The following is a 24,810-nucleotide window of genomic DNA, read 5'->3' as shown; positions in this document are numbered from 1 at the left end:
GGTCTCTCACAGTTTCTGGAAAAATTTGATGCAGCAAAGCTCCAAATTGTTCAGACATTTTATTCGCAATAAAAATCCGACAAGAGGGGTGGACCACTGCTCACACAAAGCCTGCTCACAGGCGAATGACGCAACCGACAGGCGTGAAAAAATTCACGCATGCGCATGAAGGTTCAAGCTTGGCTGATGCAATCACACGTGATTCAAATCCATATAGTTTTTGAAAAAAATAAAAAGGTCGGATACTTTTCTAACAGACCTCGTATACAGTGGTCCCCCGTTTATCGCAGGAGTTACGTTCTAAAAATAGCCCGCAATAGGCGAAATCCGCGAAGTAGTCAGCGTTATTTTTTACAATTATTATAGACATTTTAAGACTGTAAAACCCCTCACTACACACTTTATACACTTTTCTCAAACAGGCATTAACATTTTCTCACTTTTCTTTCGTGTGTAAACACTCTCAAAGTTCAAACCTTAGTAGAAAAATAAGACCAACCTGTTTTCAAGCCCAAACATTTGTTTGAGAAATAAAAATAGAACGTTTTCCTATAAATAATTATGATGGCTTTTAGAACTAACAAATTTAATTTTAACGATCAACCTACGAGGTTGGACACATAAGAAATTATTAATAGTGAATGACCAGTATTTCACTGTTCCTCTGATCGCGCCTCTTCGTCCTGGCGCCGCGCCACTGTTGTGCCTTTTTCCACTCAGGTGTCTTTTTCTGAGTGAAGAACACAGTTATGGGTAGTTGTTGGCGCTCTTTTTTCTTCTGGGCGAGAAAATTCTTATAAACAGACACACAGAACACAATGTGCGTACTCTCCCTTCGCGGTGCCGCAACAGGTGTCCCGTCATCTTGACAGAACACCAGCCTGCTTGATGAGGACGCAGAGCACAATGCGCTGTAAAAAAAAAAAAAAAAAAGCATGAAAAATTGGACTAAAAAAATCTGCAAAACTGCGAGGCGCTATATTTTCCAGTATTTCTTTTTCTTTTTGATAACTCTCACATCCGAGGGGGCGAGGATGATGACGTGAGGGGGCGTCACCCCCAAACGCCCCCTCGTGGCGCCGGGTCCGCTACCCACCGAACTGAGCCTTGCCATAGTTATGGACGCAATTTTACAACTAGTTCTAATGTTGAATTTATGACATAATAACAACGCCATTATAAAGAAAGCAAGCAGGCTGTGATTCATACTGCTGTTTTATTAACCACACCATGCTATTAATGTACACACTAGTAATACACTAATTCATGAGAATTAGTCTGGCTACAGCAATGTACCTATTCTTAACATCACATTGTTGTAAAAAAAAAAAATCCCAGAAGAATTCTATACTCCTTGTATGCATCATGATCATTACTCATTACATATTTTGCCAATATTATTTACAGTGCATCCGGAAAGTATTCACAGCACTTCACTTTTCCACAATTTGTTATGTTACAGCCTCATTCCAAAATAGATTGAAAATATTTTTTCCCCTCAAAATTCTACACACAATACCCCATAATGACAAAGTGAAAAACATTTTTTGAGACTTTTGCAAATTTATTATTATAAAAGAAATTAACATTACATGCACATAAGTATTCACAGCCTTTGCCATGAAGCTCAAAATTGAGCTCAGGTTCTTCATGTTTCCACTGATGATCCTTGGGATGTTTTTACAGCTTAAATGGAGTCCACCTGGGGTACATTTAGTTGATTGGACATTATTTGGAAAGACACACACTTGTCTACATATAAGGTTCCACAGTTGACAGTGCATGTTAGATCACACACCAAGCATGGATTCACAGGAATTGTCTGTAGACCTCCGAGACAGGATTGTCTTGAGGCACAAATGTGGGAAGGGTGTAGAAACACTTCTGCTGATCTGAAGGCCCCAATGAGCACAGTAGCATCCATCATTCGTAAAGGACTCTTCCTAGAGCTGGCCACCTGTCTAAACTGAGCGATCGGGGAGAAGGGCCTTAGTCAGGGATATGACCAAAAACCCGATGGTGAGTCTGTCAGAGCTCCAGCATTCCTGTGGAAGGTCAACCATCTCTGCAGCAATCCACCAATCAGGCCAGTATGGCAGAGTGGCCAGACGAAAGCCACTCCTTAGTAAAAGGCACATGGCAGCCCGCCTGGAGTTTGCCAAAAGGCACCTGAAGGACTCTAAGATCATGAGAAATAAAACTCTCTGATCTGATGAGACAAAGATTGAACTCTTTGGTGTGAATGCCAGGCATCATAATTGTAAGAAACCAGGTATCATCCCTGCAGTGCAGCATGGTGGTGGCAGCATCATGCTGTGGAGAGGTTTTTCAATGGCAGAAACTGGGAGACTAGTCAGGATTGAGGGAAAGCTGAATGCAGCAATGTACAGAGACATCCTGGATGAAAACCTGCTCCAGAGCGCTCTTGACCTCAGACTGGGGCGACAGTTCATCTATCAGCAGGACAATGACCCTAAGCACACAGCCAAGATATCAAAGGAGTGGCTTCAGGACAACACTGTGAATGTCCTTGAGTGGTCCAGCCAGAGCCCAGACCTGAATCTGATTGAACCCGATGGAGCTTTAGAGGTGCTGAAAAAGGAATGGGCAAAACTGCCCAAAGGTGCACCAAGCTTGTGGCATCATATTCAAGAAGACTTGAGGCTGTAATTGCTGCCAAACGTGCGTCAACAAAGTGTTGAGTAAATACTTATGTACATGTGATTTCTTAGTTTTTTATTTTTAATAAATTTGCAAAGATAAAAAAAACCTTTTCATGTTGTCATTATGGGTGTTGTGAGTAGAATTTTGAGGAAAGAAAATGAATTTACTCCATTTTGGAATAAGGCTGTAACATAACAAAATGTGCAAAATATGCAAAAAGTGCAGCGTGCGAATACTTTCTGGATGCACTGTACTTGCATGTTTGCAAGAAGTGTAACTAAACTTGAACCACTAAGTATATAAGTATTTATATACATTGCACTTTCAGTTACAAGCAGATAAGGATACACCATGTGGCTACAAGTACTCACATTTACTGGGTACAACAGGAAGCCTCCATTCTTGTCATCAATGAAGACTAGCCATGTGCCATTGATATCAGGGAACACCTTCCTCACACCCACCGGGTGGCTGTAGCTGCTCACCGTCTGTCCGTCCTCCAACAAGACACACACCACACTACCTAACTGAGAGACGGAGAAAATTTATTTTGTAACAGAGACAACCAACACTTACTTTAGTCCATAAGCCAGTAGTCAATTTTGACCTCATAAGTACCAATTAATGGGAATACATGACACTTGAAATCCAGCTCCACTATACCATGGCCTACACAAAAATGCATGTTAGCCATCCCAGGGTGGTAGCTATAGCCAGCTAGGGGTCGATAAAGAATTACACAGGGTCAAAACGTAAAAATGCTCAAATCATACTGATCAGTATACCACATATTTATCAGATCACAAAGATGCCATAAAGGTGTATAAGGTGCATACAAAAAGTATCCAACCTTATTTTATCCCACGGAAACAAATGAAGCATGCAAGTTGCCATTTGGTGAGGAAGTGTTGAGGAAACTTCTTGTGCATGCACAAATTTTTTCTCATCCGCAAAGCCTATCAGTCGCAGGCAGTAAGCCTTAGAGTGACGATGTTCAATGAGCCCTTGTCGGATTTTCATTTGCTGTAACATAATGGAATAACTTTATTTTTACATTTTGACCCCTGTGTAATTCTTCATTGACCCCTACCTAGATATAGTTAAATGTATGATAGCCCTGGGATGGCTATCATACATTTTTGTGTAGCCCATGGTATACTGAAGTTGGATTGTAAGTGCCGTTTATTCCCCTTGAGTGGTACCAAAACCTGCGTGGCCCATGGACTATGACCTACTAAAGGAAAAAAAAACAACAGAAGGCTGGGACAAAGAGAGGTAGAGGAAGAGATGATAAAAAGAGCAACAGAAAAGAGTGACAGATGACACAGGTTCAAAAAACACAGGAAAAGAACTACCAGTATGAACAGAAGTATTAGCTTGAGAGCAAATTTACAGAGATGTGATGAACTCAGAACTTAAAATCCATCCACACTGGCTCAATCTCTGATTGTGTTCAAATGCTATATAAATAAAGTTGAGTTACATCTGTGCTATAGTAGAGGAAGTCAGGAGTGAGCGCGTGGCAAACGATCCGATCTTTTTTGTCATTGCTGGGAAACAGCTTCATTTGCTTCTCCTCATGGTCCATACTTTCGATCTAAAAGACACATGCATGGTTATGATATATTTATGCTGCACAAAAAGGTTAGTAACAATTATCTTTATCGGCATGAGTTGATGAAAAAGTCATATTGCCATTATTGCAACAAATATTGCAATTTACAATGTAGTAAATGTATGATCTTTTTTTTGTAATTCAAATTTTTTGAATTACAGGACAATTACAGTTAACAGAAACAAAAGACCAAAAGGGTTCCCATACTGAGAGGTTATTACTATTTCTATTTTTCAATTTATAAAGCATGCACTCATATGAAGCCACCCTAATCATCATGTTTACCCGTTCCTTATGTGTGGGGCTTTGGAAGATTTACAGCGTTTTAGAGTCACTCTAGCGGCTAATGAGGCTCCTACAATAATAACAGAAAATTTATCCCTTGATATGTTTCCTATTTGTTGTTCATCACCCAGTAAAACATAATCTAAGCTGACACAACTCTTCCTAACCAGTCACTCACTACACTTAAAATATCTGACCAGAAATGATTAATGACTGGACATTCCCATAGACAGTGCCGGTATCTTTTTGACATTTCCAGCATAATGAGTTGTTCATAAGACCCATTCTATTCAGACATACAGGAGTCCAATAGTATCTGTGTATAATCTTATGGCCCAGTCCCACCCCACACGACGATCCCTGAACGAAGGGAAAAAGAAAAAAGTCACAATTCGTTGAGAAAAGGTGGACAAAAGAGCTTTATCTCCAAACAGCCTGCGAAGCAAGAGCGTAAAAGGGACGAAAGAGGAACTTAATAAAACTGAAGCTAACAATGGGACGGAGCTCATAGCACCTGAGTCCTGGAGAAACTGCAAACAGAAGCTGTGGAGATCTGTGTGCACGTCGGTGGACCCACCTGCTCTGGTTCCTCATCCAAAACAAAAGAGGGATCATCTCCTTCATCATCAGAACCCTCACTGTCTGACGACATGCTGCTCGCTCTGTCTTGCTCCAATTAAAAAAAAAAAAACCCTCTGGTGTTCCGTGGTCACTGCTGTATCACTGTATTATGTTCTAAGCCATATATATTGATTTGTAACAGAAAACTGTCAAAAGGGAGAATAAATATAACTGTAAAGATGATTGAATATATTGAAGAAGTAAACTGATCAGTCCGTGTGAACACCGCACATTGACTCATGTGCGGTTATTTCAACCAGCTGCAGCTGATCCACAACGTGAATTCTGCCTTCCAGAACAGCTCTTTCTATAATCTTTTGAATTATCTACCCATTGCCACATGTACAGAAGGGCTGGACTGTCATTCCTACACTCATATTGTTATATTTAATATTTAAGATAGTAAGCACACACAGCAGCTGCTGCTGCCACTAATGCTGCATTCAAGTACCATCAGAAATTACACAACTTTTTTGTTGTTTCAAATTCAGAGCAGTTGCTTGTGGCAAAATAATTAACTGTATCCACACAAAAGATTAATTCTGGCCTATATAAGGTGCCTGAGCTCATTGAAGCTGACCCCCCACCCAGATTAAAAAATTCAAGCAAACAGGCTGAGTTGCCCTGTAATTTCCGACGGTACATGAATGCACCAGCAGCCTCAGCGCTCACAAACCGGCTTATGCACTGTGTGAAAACATTCAGCTGGTCAAACGAAGTCAAACTAAACAATAACGTTACAAAAACTAAACAAACGATTAAAAAACATCAAGAACAACAGCAAAATGAAACACGGACGAATTGAGGTTTTCGTTGCCCTTCGTTCAAATTTTTCAACAGTTTAAAATCCTGACGAAGCACCAGCTGCAGGAACGAAGCTGCACGAAGGTTACATGATGCCAACGAAAGTCAACAAAAGTCCAGATTTCTTGTTTCGTTTGGGCTTCGTTGCCCTTCATTAAGTGCCGTGTGACTGGGCCATTATATTGTGTACATTTTCCTTTACTTTCTCTTATAAATTTTCCACTCTTCATAACAATTCTCCTCCATTCCTTATCCTGAAACACACATCCAATGTCCTTTTCCCATAAGACCTTTAAATTTTTACAGTCACTGCCGAGTGCAGAGCTGACTCTTTGGTAGGATATAACGGCTTGATGATGACGTGGTGGCAAGGCCAGATAGTCCAGGATGCAGTTGTCCTTATTTTGTGGAGGCAATCACATGAGAGAGTTCCTTATCTGGAGATATTTCCAGAAATGTCCCTTCCCCCAAAGATTATATTTTTTTCAGTAACTCATCATAAGACATGAACACTTCATTTTCATACAAGTTATCAAGTGTACTTTTTTTTTATCGTACCAACTCTTCCAATAGACTGGTATCCTTACAATACAAATGGCAGGGTTTTGCCAAAGAGAGGAATATGACTGTTTATAACGTGATAGTTTAAGGATTTTATGCATTTTCACCCAGTTTTTTTTTTTGGAATGTAGCATAATAGGGTTGGAAACGTGCGGCTGAATCATAGTCAAGTTGACCAACTTGCAAGTGTTGATGTTATAGCCCAATCTACAACAAACTGTATGTTCAAAAGTATGGAGTTTGTTGTCATTTCTATTGTTACCAAAAGATGCCCTTAACTTCCAAATTTGATAGAGATCGGATGAAAACTTTTTGAGTGACAGCAAATTATGTGCTGCTTATTTGGGGAATTTTACCGTTATGCTGGTGCACGCAAAATATTTAATTCAACTGATACAGCATTACTTGATATTTCATTTTTGTAATGACTTTTTTCAAGTTCAGGAAGGCACAGCAATCAATCTGTACCATGATGACATATCTATATGAACATAGAACAATATTTAATTTCAGACTTTGTTTTTTTTTTTTTCAGATAAACCTGCGGTGTTACAATTTTTCATTTTGTAAGCACTTGTAAAGGCAAAGGCCTTGAAATAATAAAATATGTTCAAATAAACTGGTTATTGTTCATTTATATTGAGGAGTTACAGTTGTGTTAACAGTATGTTGAATATCATTGAATTTGGATTGTTTGTTTTCCCCAAAATTTGAGTTTTGTGACCATACCTTTTGTTCACCAAAATCCTGTACTGTCCGTACATAGCCCTGGAGAATCCTCTACCCAAAGGATGTCAGTGGATCAAATGGTATGTAACAGTAGTCTAGCTTAGTCTTTATTCATAACAGAAAAATTGTTTTTCAATTCTCATTTGAAGTGAACATTTGGGCACTAACAGTTGGAAACCATAGTGTCCGTACATAGTGTAGTGTCTGTACATAGTATCATGTATTGTGCTAAAATCAGGATAGTAAACAGCAAACCACTGATATTTCAGCAAATAAATTTTAGTAATACACAAATTGTGATATATGTTTGCTGTTTGCATGTTTTTATGGTAAAAAAAATTAATATTCCTATACCATATTTTTAGTCATTTAGAAATTGAAATATTGAACATCTCGAAAATTTGTGGCACTGCGAAAAATGGTTAAGTTAATGATATGTATCATAGAGTTAAATTAATTTTGAAACAATTCATTGCAACAGATTAAATGGTTATACTGGTATATATGGTTGAGTAGTTATATTTGGATAAATTATAGGTGTCTTAGCTGTAGTGTCCATACATCAGTATGCACCAAAATCGTTGGAATTAACAAGTATGTGAAACCATGATGTGATATATATCTGCCTGAAAAACCGTATATGATATTCCATGTGTCTAATCACCCACAGCATCTACATTACCTACATTATTTACTTATCCTTGCTTTTGTAATCCTTGTTCTGTTATATATTTGGTTTAATATCATACTAACTTTCCTGTAAAAAGTACAGTCCATACCAAGAACTATGGTCACAGGTATCTGACAATACAAACAAAGAACACTACAATCACAACCTAAAAACTGCTAATATAATCACGTACAAGAGAGCTATTACAATAGCATGTAGTGTGTCCGTACATAGCCAATTTCAGAATTTAACGTTTACTTCAATGCGCTGTAATTTTGCAATGAAGACAGTTCAAAAATATTTTCAGGCACTGAGCTCTGGATACCATAGATTGTTTAAGTATTTTCATCTTCATCTGAGGAACTACATTTTTCACCTCTTGTGCACCACAGTTGGTCAACTTGATTGTGATTCAGCCATTGCCTGATTTCTGGGAGAGGTATTCTATGGGTGTGAAAGGGGAGGACAAGCACTGTTCAATTACAACCCAGTCTAAATGCTCACTTTTGGTCCAGTGGATAGCAATTTTTGCCATTTCAACAGAGCTATAGTACAGCATAGGGTCAGGTAGACGAAGCCCTCCCTTGTCCTTTGATGAACATAATTTGGTCATTTTAATTCTAGGCTTTTTTCCTTCCCAGAGTAAATGTTTAACTAATGTTTCATATTGACCGAACATTGTTGGGGGCACTGTGTAAATGTATGATCTTGTAATGTCACAGTCATGTCCACAGGTACAATGGGTAAAGTATGTATTTAATTGAGTTTTAGAATATTGTGCTAATATACTATAATTTATGAATTTTAATTTATTTATGGTTAAATTATTTGATGCATCTAGGGACTGCAGATGGAAATTAAATATTCAGCTATAATCTGGTACAACTCATCTCTGCTTGATGAGCTTAATGATGCTGTACACTGTCCCTCAAATAAATGCATAAACTAAACTAAACTAACACATCACCATTTTTCTCAGTAAATATATTTTTGAAGGTGCTAGTTAAATTAAATTTTCACCAGATGTCAGTAATAACTCACGTAATCCACACATACAGAGAAATCAAACCATAGATGTCCATAAAGTATGTGTAATAATGTGAAATAATACAAGGAAAAAGTATTGAACACCTGAAGAAAGGGAGGTGCAAAAAGGCCCGGAAAGCCTAGATACCAGCTGAAATCTATCAGTAATTAGAAAGCAATCCTGCCCCTTGTCAGTACAAATTAATATCAACTGGTTCAGTCCCAAATGATGGCCTACAAAACAGTGTGTCATTGTCAAGGTGTCACACAAGAAACATCGCATGATGGGTAAAAGCCACGAGCTCTTTCCAGATCGTTGCAACCTTTTTTGGTACAAAGCATATTGATGGCATTGGTTACAGAAGGATCTCTAAACTTCTGAATATTCTAGTGAGCACTGTTGGCCCATAATCCAGAAATAGAAAGAACATAATTTCATCATAAAGCGGCCATGATCAGGTGATCCTCGCAAGATGTATGACAAAGGAATGAAAAGAATTATCAGAAGAGTTGTCCAAGAACCAAGGACAACGTGTGGAGAGCTTCAGAAAGACAGGAGGTACAACTGTTTAACAAAAAAATAATAATAATGCACTAAACCGCCATGGCCTGTACGCATGCAAGACTCTGGTGCTGAAGAAAAAGCATGTTGAAGCTTGTTTAAAGTTTGCTGCACAACATTTCTACAAGCCTGTGAAATCCTGGGAGACTATAGTCTGGTCACATGAGACCAAAATTGAACTCTTTGGATGCCATAACACACACCATGTTTGAAGGTCAAATGGCAATGCACATCACCCCAAAAACACCAAACCAACAGTGAAATTTGAAGGTGGGAACATCATGATCTGGGGCTGTTTTTCAACATACGGCACTGGCAACCTTCATATAACTGAAGGAAGGATGAAAGGAAAAATGCACCGAGACATTCTTGATAAAAATCTGCTGCCGCCCACCAGGATGATGAAGATGAAATGAGGGTGGACTTTTCAGTAAGATAATCCCAAACACACAGCCAGGGTGACCAAAATCTGGTGAAAATTTAATGTCAACAGCACCTGTTCAATACTTATTTTACCCGCTGTACATATTTAGACCGTGAGAGTTTTCATAATTTTACCTTTGTACATCAACAAAATGGAGATTAGATGAAATAAAACAATCAAGATGTTCATGAAGTTAAAACTTTCAGTTTAAGGGGTTTAACAAAAATATATTAACCATTTAGGTATTACAGGCAGTTTTATACACAGTCTCACCATTTTCAGAACTCACAAATAACTGGATAAATTGATTATTTTGTGAATACAAATCATCTGTAATTGGGTAAACTAAATATAAGGATTATTGCACATAGAAATAATAAATTTTACAGCCAGTTTTCTTTAGATAAGTCAGGGGGTGGATACATGAACATTTCTAAATCCCTGAAAATCTCTTGGTCTTACTGTACTCACACGCTGGCAAGCCCAGGACATTCCACATAAAATTCTTTCTGAAGAGGAGGTGGGCCGATGCATGAGTACAGTCATTATTAGATTCGTCGGAAAGCCCATTTCAAAAAAGTGCCTGATTTCATTATTGTGTGACTAATGCTGCAACTCTTGGACTGCAAACTTTCAAACTGATGCCACTGTCATGTGACTACTGCCAGCGCACATTGATAATGTTGTCACAGGTAAGATGTGGAAGAGACATCAGTGGCCCGTTAATCAATGTTATGCTGTTGTTGTCCTTTCAGCTGCTCCCATTCTGTTCAGGGTCACCACAGCGAATACAGGCAGATCCGCATTGGTATTTGGCACATGTTTTACGCCAGATGCCCTTCCTGACATAATGCCAGTGTTACCTGGAGAAACACACACAGCCCCTGGTGTTCTGAAGAGGTCTCACATCCAAGTACTAACCAGGCCCCACACTGCCTAGCGTCTGAGCTCTGACAAGATCAGGCTTACACAGAGCATACTGGCTGCTATTTAATCAACTCTATGTAAAAAATATTAAATGCAGAAAATGCTGCACATGCTCAGTACAGTAAGCAAAGATGATTTATTGACTTAAATTGCAACCTTTCACGATTATACAAACACATGACTAACTATCATTCGATGACAATCACCAGACTGTTCACCGATTAGTAAAAAACAGATGACTCACCATGTGCAGCTGCACTTTTCCTTCAAACAGCGCTGCTGCATAATCAGAGTTGAGGCACATGCTGCTAATTGTTCCCAAGTACTCCACATCCTTCAGCTTGGTAAAGCCTACCACACAAAAACGTAATGAAACATGCAGCTGTCAATAACACACACACACACACACACACACACACACACACACACACACACACACACACACACACACACACACACACACACACACACACACACACACACACACACACACACACCTACCTGGGTCTTGGTCTACCAAGCTGTAGAAACATGCTCTGTTGTTCATTCCTGCAGCCACATGGTACGGCCCCACTGCAATGAAAGTAGGCTCCACTTCCACTGTTATGACCACAGGATGCTCCTGCACAAAAAAAATAAAAAAGGAAAATATGTCCTCTGTGCTTACATTTTTACTGTTCTTACATGACTACTTTAAAAAGTGACAGAGAAACTGTTAGAATGTTTTGGACCACCCTGCAAATAAAGATCATCATATTTGTTTATTGCTCATTTGATGAGTTTTACATTTAAATGTTTTTTTTTTACAACCCCAATTCCAATGATGTTGGGACATTGTGTGAAATGTAAATAAAAACAGAATATGATTTGCAAATCCTCTTCAACCTACATTGAATTGAATACACCACAAAGACAAGATATTTAATGTTCAAACTGATAAACTTTATTGTTTTTGTGCAAATATTTGCTAATTTTGAAATGGATGCCTGCAACACATTTCAAAAAAGTTGGGACAGGGCAACAAAAGACTAGGAAAATTGATGAATGTTCAAAGAACACCTAAATGGAAACAGGTGAGTGTCATGATTGGGTATAAAAGGAGTATCCCCAAAAGGCTCAGCCATTCACAAGCAAAGATGGGGAGAGAATCACCACTTTGTGAACAACTGCATGAAAAAAATTGTCCAACGGTTTAAGAGTGGCAAGGCCAAAAACCAATATTGAATGCCCGTGACCTGAGATCCCTCAGGCGGCACTGCATTAAAAACTGACATCATTGTGTAAAGGACCTTACGGTGTGGACTCAGGAACACTTCAGAAAACCATTGTCAGTTAACACAGTTCATCGCTACATCTACAAGTGCAAGTTAAAACTCTACCATGCAAAGCGAAAGCCATACATCAACAACATCCAGAAACGCTGCCGCCTTCTCTGGGCCCGAGCTCATTTGAAATGGACAGAGGCAAAGTGGAAAAGTGTGCTGTGGTCTGATGAGTCCACATTTCAAATTGTTTTTGGAAATCATGGACGTCATGTCCTCCGGACAAAAGAGGAAAAAGACCATCCAAATTGTTACCAGCGCAAAGTTCAAAAGCTAGCATCTGTGATGGTATGGGGTGTGTTGGTGCCCATGCCATGGGCAACTTACACATCTGTGATGGCACCATCAATGCTGAAAGGTACATCCAGGTTTTGGAGCAACACATGCTGCCATCCAAGCAACGTCTTTTTCAGGGACGTCCCTGCTTATTTCAGCAAGACGATGCCAAGCCAGTTTCTGTACGTATTACAACAGCGTGGCTTTGTAGTAAAGAGTGCGGGTACTACACTGGCTTGCCTGCAGTCCAGACCTGATGCCCACTGAAAATGTGTGGCACATTATGAAGCGCAAAATACGACAACAGAGACCCTGGACTGTTGAACAACTGAAGTCGTTCATCAAGCAAGAATGGGAAAGAATTCCACCTACAAAGCTTCAACAATTAGTGTCCTCAGTTCCCAAACGCTTATTGAGTGTTGTTAGAAGGAAAGGTGATGTAACACAGTGGTAAATATACCACTGTCCCAGCTTTTTTGAAACATGTTGCAGGCATCCATTTCAAAATTAGCAAATATTTGCACAAAAACAATAATGTTTATCAGTTTGAACATTAAATAGCTTGTCTTTGTGGTGTATTCAATTGAATATAGGTTGAAGAGGATTTGTAAATCATTGTATTCTGTTTTTATTTACATTTTTCACAACGTCCCAACTTCATTGGAATTGGGGTTGTAAATCAATTACCCAAAAGTCAAGGCAACATCTTTAAACTACTTGCTTTGTCAGTCCAACATTCCAAAACCCAAAAATATTCTCATTGTTGAAACTGACAAAGGAGAAAATGAGAGTATTTTAGAAGTTGTAACTACCCACTTCCCTCCACTTGCCAGCACAGGTGGGATGAAGTCACCAGAAAGTCACTCTCAAGTCATAAATCGACAAGTCACAAGTCTCAAGGCAAGTCTCAAGTGATAATGACCACCAATTGGTGCAAGCTAACTTGAGACTTGAGTTGAGACTTGTGGCTTGCTGATTCACGACTGACAGTGACTTCGTCCCACCTCTGCTTGCCAGCTCCCTTACTAGTCTCCTTCTTACTCAGTCACTCAGTTTTTGAGAATTTCATACTCCAGACAGATTTATTAATGAGTACCAGTGTCTGCATTTCTTAATGACTAATGTAAGTAATGTCTTAGACTTCATGATTTGTATGAACAATAACCCTTATACTTACTCTGTACAATTACACTCTGTGAATATGGAGGGACTGTCTACAAAAATGGTTGTAATTTGTAAATGGTTAATGTGACATTTTTGTTAAACCCCTTGAATTAAAGGTCAAACTTTGAACTACATGCACATCTTGAATTCTTTCTATTCAATTCCATTGTGCTGGTATACAGAGACAATGGGGTTTGGGGTGGGGGGTAAGGCCCCTGTGCAAATACTTATGGACCCAACTAGTTTCTTACCATTTCCAAAGAAATGATCTTTTCTATTTTGCTTATGTTGGCATAATATTTTTAAAACATTTTAAACAGAATTTTCGTGAAACATTTAAACAGACCAGACACATTGAGCAACATCATGTGGCGTGTTGTGTGCTACATTTTTGGTCTTCTTCTTGGAACTAGAAGGTTGAATGTGGAAGGCTCCCTGATCCAGCAGATACACATCTGTCCACAAAAATTCACATAATCCTCTACTAATCTAAATGCCTGCATAACTCAGAAACATGAGCCATTTGTATTTGCAACACAATAACACAGTTTAAAGGAATTCTCCATTTTACTGATTTCCTCAGTTAATCAAGAGATTGTCTGTTGTTGCTGAAGATCATACTTTCCAAATGCAGATTAAAACAGATGTGCACGTTTTGTATTACTGAATTAAATTCAGCTGACTGTTTAGCGTTGCCAGATGTATGAGTTCTGACTTTTCAAGCACTGCAGCCTCTCCTATTGCTGAGTGTGTCTTCACCTTCTCCACCTGGTTGGTGACAGTGACCTCCAACAAAGACGTAAGGTATGCCAGCTTGGTACCAAAACTGCCACCCAGGATAGGTAGCTTTGTCAGGAAGACATGGAGTGTTCCTTTCTGGGTAGAAACTGCCAACAATTGGCCATCATCTGTCCAACTCAGCTGGTCCAGGCCTGTTGAATGTGGGATTGAGAAGTAGATGAGCAGGAAGAGAGTAAGTACCATTATTTGAGCTGATGTAGATGGTTTTAAAATGAGACCTTTACAGAATGGTTAATAATAAAACCATTCACCTTTTGTTTCATCTTCCAGTTGAACTACATTGCTGATATCTTTGAGGTCAGACAGCTCATGGAGCTTGATACTGGAAGAAAAAAACAGAGCTTGGTTTTTCCCAGCTTAGGAAAAAGAACACTTGTGTTGTTTGGAAAAGTCTGGACCTGTTGTCTCCACAAGTGGCAGCCTTGCTTAATGCTGATGAGATTGCCACACTGCTGAGGTTGTCTTTATGGTTACGAGCCTGGTAGAGCTCATTCCCTATCTCACTGAGGTGTGTAGAAATAACTACGAAATATCCTTTGGCAAAACCGATAAGTATATACCCATCACCATACCTGGAGGTAAGGGGCAGAGGGAGGGATTGTAGTCATTAATTTGAACACAAATAGCCCAATATCATAATCCAGCAAATCTTTGGTGTAAGAGTGTGTGTGCACAGTACCATCGGTAGGAGACAATGTTTCCATAGGTTTGACGGAAGCCCAGTTCTATGGGGTTTTCAGGTTCATTGATATTGAAAAGCATCAGAATCTTCCTTCCCAAAATCACACTGACCTGAAAGATAAAATGGTACAAATAGACAAAAATACACACGCAACACTTTTGGTTTTGCTCCCATTTTGTATGAGATGAACTCAAAGATCTAAAACTTTTTCTACATACACAATATCACTATTTCCCTCAAATATTGTTCACAAACCAGTCTAAATCTGTGATAGTGAGCACTTCTCCTTTGCTGAGAAAATCCATCCCACCTCACAGGTGTGCCATACCAAGATGCTGATTAGACACCATGATTAGTGCACAGGTGTGCCTTAGACTGTCCACAATAAAAGGCCACTCTGAAAGGTGCAGTTTTATCACACAGCACAATGCCACAGATGTCGCAAGATTTGAGGGAGCATGCAATTGGCATGCTGACAGCAGGAATGTCAACCAGAGCTGTTGCTCGTGTATTGAATGTTCATTTCTCTACCATAAGCCATCTCCAAAGGCGTTTCAGAGAATTTGGCAGTACATCCAACCAGCCTCACAACCGCAGACCACGTGTAACCACACCAGCCCAGGACCTCCACATCCAGCATGTTCACCTCCAAGATCGTCTGAGACCAGCCACTCGGACAGCTGCTGAAACAATCGGTTTGCATAACCAAAGAATTTCTGCACAAACTGTCAGAAACCGTCTCAGGGAAGCTCATCTGCATGCTCGTCGTCCTCATCGGGGTCTCTACCTGACTCCAGTTCGTCGTCGTAACCGACTTGAGTGGGCAAATGCTCACATTCGCTGGCGTTTGGCACGTTGGAGAGGTGTTCTCTTCACGGATGAATCCCGGTTCACACTGTTCAGGGCAGATGGCAGACAGCGTGTGTGGCGTCGTGTGGGTGAGCGGTTTTCTGATGTCAATGTTGTGGATCGAGTGGCCCATGGTGGCGGTGGGGTTATGGTATGGGCAGGCGTCTGTTATGGACGAAGAACACAGGTGCATTTTATTGATGGCATTTTGAATGCACAGAGATACCGTGACGAGATCCTGAGGCCCATTGTTGTGCCATACATCCAAGAACATCACCTCATGTTGCAGCAGGATAATGCACGGCCCCATGTTGCAAGGATCTGTAGAACAATTCTTGGAAGCTGAAAATGTCCCAGTTCTTGCATGGCCGGCATACTCACCGGACATGTCACCCATTGAGCATGTTTGGGATGCTCTGGACTGGCGTATATGACAGTGTGTACCAGTTCCTGCCAATATCCAGCAACTTCGCACAGCCATTGAAGATGAGTGGACCAACATTCCACAGGCCACAATTGACAACCTGATCAACTCTATGCGAAGGAGATGTGTTGCACTGCATGAGGCAAATGGTGGTCACACCAGATACTGACTGGTATCCCCCCCAATAAAACAAAACTGCACCTTTCAGAGTGGCCTTTTATTGTGGACAGTCTAAGGCACACCTGTGCACTAATCATGGTGTCTAATCAGCATCTTGATATGGCACACCTGTGAGGTGGGATGGATTATCTCAGCAAAGGAGAAGTGCTCACTATCACAGATTTAGACTGGTTTGTGAACAATATTTGAGGGAAATGGTGATATTGTGTATGTGGAAAAAGTTTTAGATCTTTGAGTTCATCTCATACAAAATGGGAGCAAAACCAAAAGTGTTGCGTTATATTTTTGTTGAGTGTAATAACAATAATAATGTACGATTAGAAAAACTGTAGATTCTAAAATCAAAATTCTTGAATTAGATAACTGAATTACAGTAGAAACTGTGTATATATAACTGTGTATTCAAATACATAGCAATTGATAAGTATAATTCCATGGCATATAACATTGCAACTGAGTGTTAAATATTTCAGTTAAATTTTTTTAAAATGTTCATATGAAAACAAACCATGCTAAGTGATTTATTCCTCCTTAAGCAAAAATGCACTTACTGAATACAGCTTTCACCATTTAATTTTAGAAAATATTCATAGATTAGCAAAAGCACACTGAGTTTACTTACTGACATAACAGAGTAATAAATAAGTAAACAATCTTCAAATGGCATATCCTCCTTATCCACATGAAGGAGACAAAGAAAAACATTAAAGCTAACACACACATATCCCTTGGTGTTGTACCGTGAAGTATTGTGCTGACAGCACTGTCACTCCCCACACCCCTAACAAACACGTACTTACAGTGCTCTCTCCTTGAGCGGACCTTTCGTCTGTCTTCATCACAGAAAAATTCATATCTGTGGGCTCACCACGTAGTGTTACCTGCCAAAAAACAAAAACATTACCAAGACTGGTCAATAAAATGGACTGCATTTCCACAGCCCTTTTCATGTGTTACAGACACACAAAGCACTTTAAAATAATTCCTCACATTCACCCATTTACACACACCCAAACATAGATATTAAGGTGTGGCCATGTGATTAAGCCAGCATACGCCGAGAGTTTTAAAAACAGTGGCATACGTATAATATGTTATGGGTAAATTTAAGAGCATGCTGAAGCACACTGATATACATCGTAATACGCAGAGTACCTCGAACAATTTTGGGCATGCACAATATTTTCAACGTATGCCAGTGTACGACTCAAACGTTCTGCACATGCGGGACATAAGTTGTAGGTAAGTTATGCGACTGTTGACAGACGTGTCTTGTAAGTTACTCATAAGTCGAAATACGTCCAGTGATGCTGTCCATTGATTGGCTCAAAGCTGCAGTCCTCATGTAAACAGACTGTTTCTAATATTGAAACCATTCATACATGGAGTAAATATAAAGTCTTAATCTTACCTGTTTGTTTCAGCTGGATTCATCATCACAGCCTGACAAAAATGTATAAACATAAAGTGTCCTGATTTTGGAAAATAACGTCTGAAAACACTTTAATTCCTTGTCCTGGCTGAAGAAACATAGCATTTTAAAGCAAGTCCATCTGTGGTTTTTCTGCTCCGGGTGCATTTCTCAGCCTGAACCAGACAACGCCGGCTCTTTGCGCCACAGCAAGACAATTACCTTATTTTAAAAGTTGAAAGAGTCACAGCACCTCATTCATTTATGTCAGCGTTTACTACAGACATCAGTTGATTGATTCTTCAGCAGTCTGCACGTGATAAAGATAAATCCCATGCTTCACCAAGACAAAAATAAAATAATGTTCGATGAAGTGCTTGTCAATATTTAAGTGTTCCACCTACCAAACAAAAGGGTTCTTGTGGCGGTGGAAATGCAAAGCAAGCCAGAGACTTAACTGTTCCGACACGTATCATACAGTGCAGTAGCGACCCGAACCACTTGGTGGAAACGGGGCTGTCAGCATCCGCTGGCTAAATCTTCAAGGTGTGACAGTTGCATAATTTCTTAGACATACGGCCGCGTATGCCAGCATTTTTACTATGGCTACCATACACGGGCTAAATCATCATTGGAGACCCTGGTATAGGTAACATCTGTCACATACAGTGCAAAACTAAGGGCCCCCTCACACACAGTGCGAAGTTTGGACGAAATGCACACTTAGTGCGCATGATGCAGGAATTGTGTGCAAACCGTGTAATGTCGTCCCTGCCTCGTACACCTGTTGCTACAACTATTTGCGCACACAAGCGCCTGAAAGAGAAAGTGTGTGCTGTGCAAACCCATCACACCCTCTCGCGGCAGGTGGCGGCCAAATTCCAGGTGACACGCACTAACATCTAACACTGCTCGCATGGCACTTAGAAAATGTGTGGCCATTTGCACTCTTGGCATGATAACAGACTGCAGACAATCACTTTTGTACTCAGAGAAATTTGTCTAAGCCCATACGAGTGTGGCTTTGGTTTGTGCGCCGAGATGACAGGAGGTGTGTCCTCCCACTGAAGCGGCTGTGGAAATCTGTGGATCTGGACATTCCAGCTGGACACCATGTACTGTGTTTGAACGGACATGGACAAACAACTGCCCACTGTGACGCGTGTGTGTCTGTTTGCTGTTATCAAGTGGACATAAATAAAAACAGCATGCTCCCAGGATGAAACGGACCGTCAGATCAGAACACGCAGCTGGCAATCTCACTGTCACGTCATCCACATCAGCTCTGTTCCACATGATGAGTAGTCCTGCGGCGCGTCATCCACAAGACACGCATACGGCCGGTTGGAGATGCGCCGGCAGATGTGGACATGAATGAGACGAACTGCTCCTCATTCATGTCATTTCATGACTGTATGTCTGTGACCATGGGTCACAGACCTGTGGAAAAAAGACATGCTCTTCCACAGCATGTCTTTTTCCCGATTCTCTCCCCTCAGCCCCAACCAGTCCCAGCAGAAGACTGCCCCTCCCCGAGCCTGGTTCTGCTGGAGGTTTCTTCCTGTTAAAAGGGAGTTTTTCCTTCCCACTGTCGCCAAGTGCTTGCTCACAGGGGGTCGTTTTGACCGTTGGGGTTTTTACGTAATTATTGTATGGCCTTGCCTTACAATATAAAGCGCCTTGGGGCAACTGTTTGTTGTGATTTGGCGCTATATAAATAAAATTGATTGATTGATTGATTTACAGAGGAACAGAAGGGATCACACTTGATTGCTCACTTGATAAATTCTGTGTTTTTATATGGTGTGTGATTTTAATATTTTTTTGTAATACTTCCATGTCCTTCCTGATATGAGGCAGATTCCTGCAGATTTCAAAGAACAGCTCCATAGCTCAGTCTTAAAGTCGCTGAGTGGCAATCGGAGCTTTTGAAAGGTGCAAGTTCGTGTCCAGTGGGTGGTGTGTTGTTCTCTATTTTTTATTATTATTCCACATAAGCGGCGCAATGTGGTTCCACAAGTACTGGCTGGTTTGTATGTTTTTATTTATACCACATAAGCGGCGCCATTTGCTGCACCTGGCACTGTTCCTGCTCGAAAGACACCGGCACGTGCACGAACTCTCGCACTGGGTTCGTGCATGACTGCCCTTCGGCACGAAGTTTTGTGCACTAATTTCGAACTGTTTCGCGCTGTTTCGCCGTTTTCATCCAAATGCTGTCCAAACTTCGCACTATGTGTGAATGAGCCATAACAAATGTGCACTGCAAAAGCCCTAGACAAAACGCGGTCTAACATTATGTTTATTAAAATTTTGAATTTTATATTTAATGTTATATTATTTTCAAACGTTTTAGGCACATTAAATATGTCAAAGCAATTGCTGTACTTTAGTACTATATATTTTTGTGAAAAATATTTTGTCTTAATAGCAGGGTTCTAGCTAGAACCATTTTAGTGCCGGTTAAATTAAGTGACTGTGACTCACGTCTGGGGGTCTGGGGCTCTGGAGGGAGTCAAAGGGGCAGAGCTCCCTGAAGCTGTAGTGTTTTATACCTCTAAAGGTTTATTGGCAAGCCTTATTTTAACTAATTTTGAGTGGTTTTAGATGCACTGAAAGAAAGAATAGACAATAAAAAGTAATTTATGTTGTAATATTTGTAATACCAAAGTTCATTTTAAATGTTTCTGTCAAAGTCTAAGTTAATAAAATAAATAATGTTGAAAAGGTTAAAAACACATTAATATTTGATGGGCATATAGCATTTGCTCTCTTCTTCAAAAATGACACACTGTACTTTTTAATCCTGTGAAGCAGGCAGTTTTTCTGTCGTGACAGTTTTTTTCCCCTAACATGTTTCAGTGGGATAACATTATTGCTATTTTCTTTAAACAATATAACCTCTAATTTCTTTGTTTGAACATGAGCTGAACCTTGTTCAACAACATGATTTGTCAGTTTTTCACTTTCAGTTTCACTGAGGCCCCACTCCTCCTCTCCTCTCCTCTTGCTCTCTCCTTTGCTCCCCTCCCCCCTCCCCCTCGCTCTCACCGTCCGTTTTCCTTTGACCTTTTTGGAAACAGGAAGCCTTTAAACTATAAAATAAGCTGTAAACATCTGAGTATATTATCAGCATCAACCGACAGAGAAGCAACTCTGGATTATGAAACATTTTTCTGGAGGATTTTTTTTCACTTTAAACCAGAGTGGAGTGCATCTGTGTCAGCTCTAATCTCTGCTTTGTGTTCTGTGGCTTCACACAGCGCTGAAAGCAGCTGACTGCTGTACTCTCTGCTGTTTGTGCTTAGATACGAAGAAAATGAGAAATATGTTTCTTATTTCTTTAATTATTTGGTTGAAATTGCAAAATAAAACAAAAGTATGACTCTATAAGCTTGAAATGCGATTGAATTGGTACATTTTTCAACAACATTTCAGTTCATTTTTTGGAAAATCCGTGGTGTGCGGGACAACCAATTTGAACGCGAGAGCCGGGCGGAAATTTGCAGCACTGGGCGGTACCGCCCGCTGCCGCCCACCGTAGCTAGAACCCTGCTTAATAGTGTAATCATCATTTAAAAAGAATAAAGAAAGAAAGAAAAAAATTTACCTCCTGCCCCCTAAGTATAATGGAATAATTATTATAAAAAGATTCAAAGTCTTGTGTAGAGCACCAATAAACCAGACAACTCAGGCTAAACTCATGCTGGTGTATTCACATGAACACAAGCATTAATGTGGATACCTGTTTGATGGTGTCTCCCTCATGATTGCTGATGCTCATTGAGTGATCTTCACTTCCAAGGGCCAGTACATTCTGTGTGTTCCAACACCCACAGGTGATCCTCTTGGAATGTTTGCCTAGTATGTCAGGTGAGTCATTTACGTAATGTAACAGATGACAACAGAAATTCTAAACACACAAACCAAAATTTCTACCGTTGTGCATATTACCCAGTATAGAGATCTTGCGTGAGGTCTGCTGATTGTAGATCAGCAGGTTTCCTTTCACTGTCCCAACAGCCAACAGTGCTCCAGTCTTTGACCATGTGACGCAGGACATCTGTTCTCTGAGAGAGAAAAACAAAAAGATTATGAAAAAAAATAATAAGAGCAATTTGAGATTTCTGACACCCACCAATCTGGATCTGGATCACCTCCAAAATTCAGTGGAGTCTTCGAAATCTGTGGTGCAAATTTGGTGAGATCCCATGAAGTAGTTTTGACTTAATCCTTCAAAGCCTATATAAAGTGAAATCTTGATCCAGAATTTGGATCTGGATCACCTCCAAAATTCTGTGGAGTCTTCCATGCCCTAATATCTATCTGTGGTGCAACTTTGGTGAATATCCATCAAGTAGATTTGCTGTAATCCTTCAAAACCTATATAAAGTGAAATCTTAATCCAGAATCCAGATCCGGATCACCTCCAAAATTTAATGGAGTCTTCCATGGCCTAATATGTATCTGTGGTGAAAATTCATCAAAATCCAAGCAGTCATTTTGATGTGATCCTGCTAAGACAGACAAGTAAATAAATTAAATCCTTGGTGGATGTAATAAAAGTCACCCCTCTGCTACAGTAATCTAAAGAACTGAAAATAAACAAAACAAGTCAAACAACATTAACAACAACAAAAATCAAAGGGGGTGCCATTTCCTTTTTAAACAGCATGCACTAGATTTAGTAATATACTAATAATGACAGTATTGGTCTATCTGTATCAGAAAATGATTCATTATTCTCTCTTTGTAAAATAATCTTGTAGGCTTCTCTTACTTCATGCTACTGTCTATCTGTGATGCTCTATTGACACTTGCATCCCACAGATAGATGAAGCTGGATTTTGCAGCTATCACTGCCAGAATATCTCCATTCTTATCCCAGTCCATCCCCTCACAGCGCCTATGATAAAAAAATAAATAAAGAAAAAAAAGATGAGTATTAACCTCTTCATCAGACAAAACTTAAGCCAAAACCTGTTATGGTCTTATGCTTACCCTGGAAGAATGATTTCATTTATTTGCTGTGCATGGCGATCAAATATTTTCACAGTGTGGTCATGTCTGTTTGGTAAGGAAACAGACCACACATATTAAGGATTGCTGTAATGACGTGACAGTGTAAATCATATATGAGGAAAAATCAATTTAGGACATCAGTTAGTTTTGGTTACATAATTTTTCACATTTACTTACCCTGCAACAGCAATATAATTACCCAGACCTTTCTGCCATTTATACAGTAGGGTAGAACCTGCCCAGGCTTTGTCTGCAAGGGTAAAAACACACTGTGGACAGAAATATGATATAATGTTAAGTATGCCTGGATCACACTTAACCAAGAAAATCCCTACATGGTCTAGTTGAATGAGGAAACACATTCCAGCTGAATATGGAAACTATTCCACAATCGCATAAGCAGTATAGTCTTATTTCGCAGGAGACATACAACGTGTGGTAGACAACGACATCTCGCCATGCATCCATAATTAATTTAAATGTAACCAAGTTTAACAAGCTGACGTTTTGCAGAGAAATTAGCGTTAGCGTTACACTCTCCATGGTTACAGCTAGCAAAGTCTCTTAGCTAGCTCGCTAACTAAAGCTGTGCTCAAACTCAGCACAGAGTTCCGACCATAGGTTGCGACACGTTTTAACCACAGGCAATATTTTCATAACTAAAACATTCACCTTCATTTTGACGACTTTTAATCAACCCGTTTGTTGTACTAATGTAACATCTGAGATCCTTGCGTTGTTTAGGTGGAACAGCTTCCACTGAGAGGCAGAACACGGCTTCTGATTGGCCAACATTCTCCAACTTTCTGTTCCACCTTAAGTGTCATAACGCCTGTAGAGGGCAGTATTCAGTCACTTTCAACTCCGTCTCCTGGAATGTTATTTTTTATTTTTGTTTTACCTCATTTCTTTAGTCATTTCTGAATATAACAATATCACAGAGGATTTTCTCAATGGTACTTCCAGAGTACAATATAACGTGTGACTGTAATTCATTTGTTCTGCTTAAATACAAATAAATAAATAATGAAGACATTACTACAATACTGTGGTCATTTAAACATCCAGTACCAACACATTTCAGTTGAAAACAGCTGATGTTTAGTAGATGCAATACACAGGAGAGGCTGTTGCTTTTTTCCTCTCTCTCTGTCTGTTCTTTCTACCTTGCTGTTGCAGTACATGAAGTGCATGTTGACATCATACAACTCATTAATAATTTTATATCCAATTCTTCCTGTTTGGGCAAAAGGCCAACTGTCACACTGAAGCCGAGGAACACCATCATTATGACAGGTCAAATAACACTCATTCAAACCCACTGGGAAACACTGTGAAAGGCTTTATATACCAAGATTGGATCAACTTTTGACCCCTGTACAAACTGAAACTGACCTTTGTCACCATTTTACCCCATAATTCCATGCAATTCAGCCATAGATAGTCTAAACTATACTTTTTTGGAATCATTATGATCAGACAAATAATATGGTATAGTTTTCAACATGATTGGAACATTTTTAAATTTTGACCCGTGTAATTCTTTATTGACCCCTGTAGCTCATTAGAGATCAGCTCCAGGATGGCTCCATATCTGAAAATAAGCATTAGTAATTTAGAATATATGTGCCAAATTCCATGCTTTTCTCACAAACTGAAGAAGTGTTTTGCAATGCTGCCACACTATAACATGAACTCGTTCTCATCTTAATTCTGGTGTCACCTCATTCCCAACATACAGAAACTAAATCTCTTATTATGTCACAGCAAACTGTAATTCTTTATAGTCTG

General features: G+C 39.7%; 1 protein-coding gene across 2 annotated transcripts in view; it reads right to left on the bottom strand.

The window, feature by feature from the left end:
• wdr19 (WD repeat domain 19) overlaps window positions 1-23,774 on the bottom strand; it is a 59,233-nt gene extending 35,459 nt beyond the window's left edge. For both annotated transcript variants that reach the window (XM_034187522.1, XM_034187523.1), the window contains exons 1-15: window positions 23,692-23,774; window positions 23,197-23,288; window positions 22,999-23,064; window positions 22,778-22,903; window positions 21,952-22,067; window positions 21,743-21,858; window positions 17,387-17,467; window positions 15,131-15,243; window positions 14,850-15,023; window positions 14,703-14,773; window positions 14,410-14,582; window positions 11,390-11,510; window positions 11,133-11,239; window positions 4,148-4,261; window positions 3,036-3,191 (exon numbers count right to left, since the gene is read on the bottom strand). In XM_034187522.1, the coding sequence (XP_034043413.1) occupies window positions 3,036-3,191; window positions 4,148-4,261; window positions 11,133-11,239; window positions 11,390-11,510; window positions 14,410-14,582; window positions 14,703-14,773; window positions 14,850-15,023; window positions 15,131-15,243; window positions 17,387-17,467; window positions 21,743-21,858; window positions 21,952-22,067; window positions 22,778-22,903; window positions 22,999-23,064; window positions 23,197-23,288; window positions 23,692-23,697 (1,632 nt within the window). In that variant the 5' untranslated portion in view covers window positions 23,698-23,774. The remainder of the gene's footprint in view (window positions 1-3,035; window positions 3,192-4,147; window positions 4,262-11,132; window positions 11,240-11,389; window positions 11,511-14,409; window positions 14,583-14,702; window positions 14,774-14,849; window positions 15,024-15,130; window positions 15,244-17,386; window positions 17,468-21,742; window positions 21,859-21,951; window positions 22,068-22,777; window positions 22,904-22,998; window positions 23,065-23,196; window positions 23,289-23,691) is intronic.
• Window positions 23,775-24,810: the final 1,036 nt, after the last annotated feature.

This window comes from Thalassophryne amazonica, chromosome 15, assembly GCF_902500255.1.
Source record: "Thalassophryne amazonica chromosome 15, fThaAma1.1, whole genome shotgun sequence".
Taxonomy (NCBI): domain Eukaryota; kingdom Metazoa; phylum Chordata; class Actinopteri; order Batrachoidiformes; family Batrachoididae; genus Thalassophryne; species Thalassophryne amazonica.
Note: the sequence above shows the minus strand (reverse complement) of the source record. Positions and strands in the feature narration are given on the sequence as shown.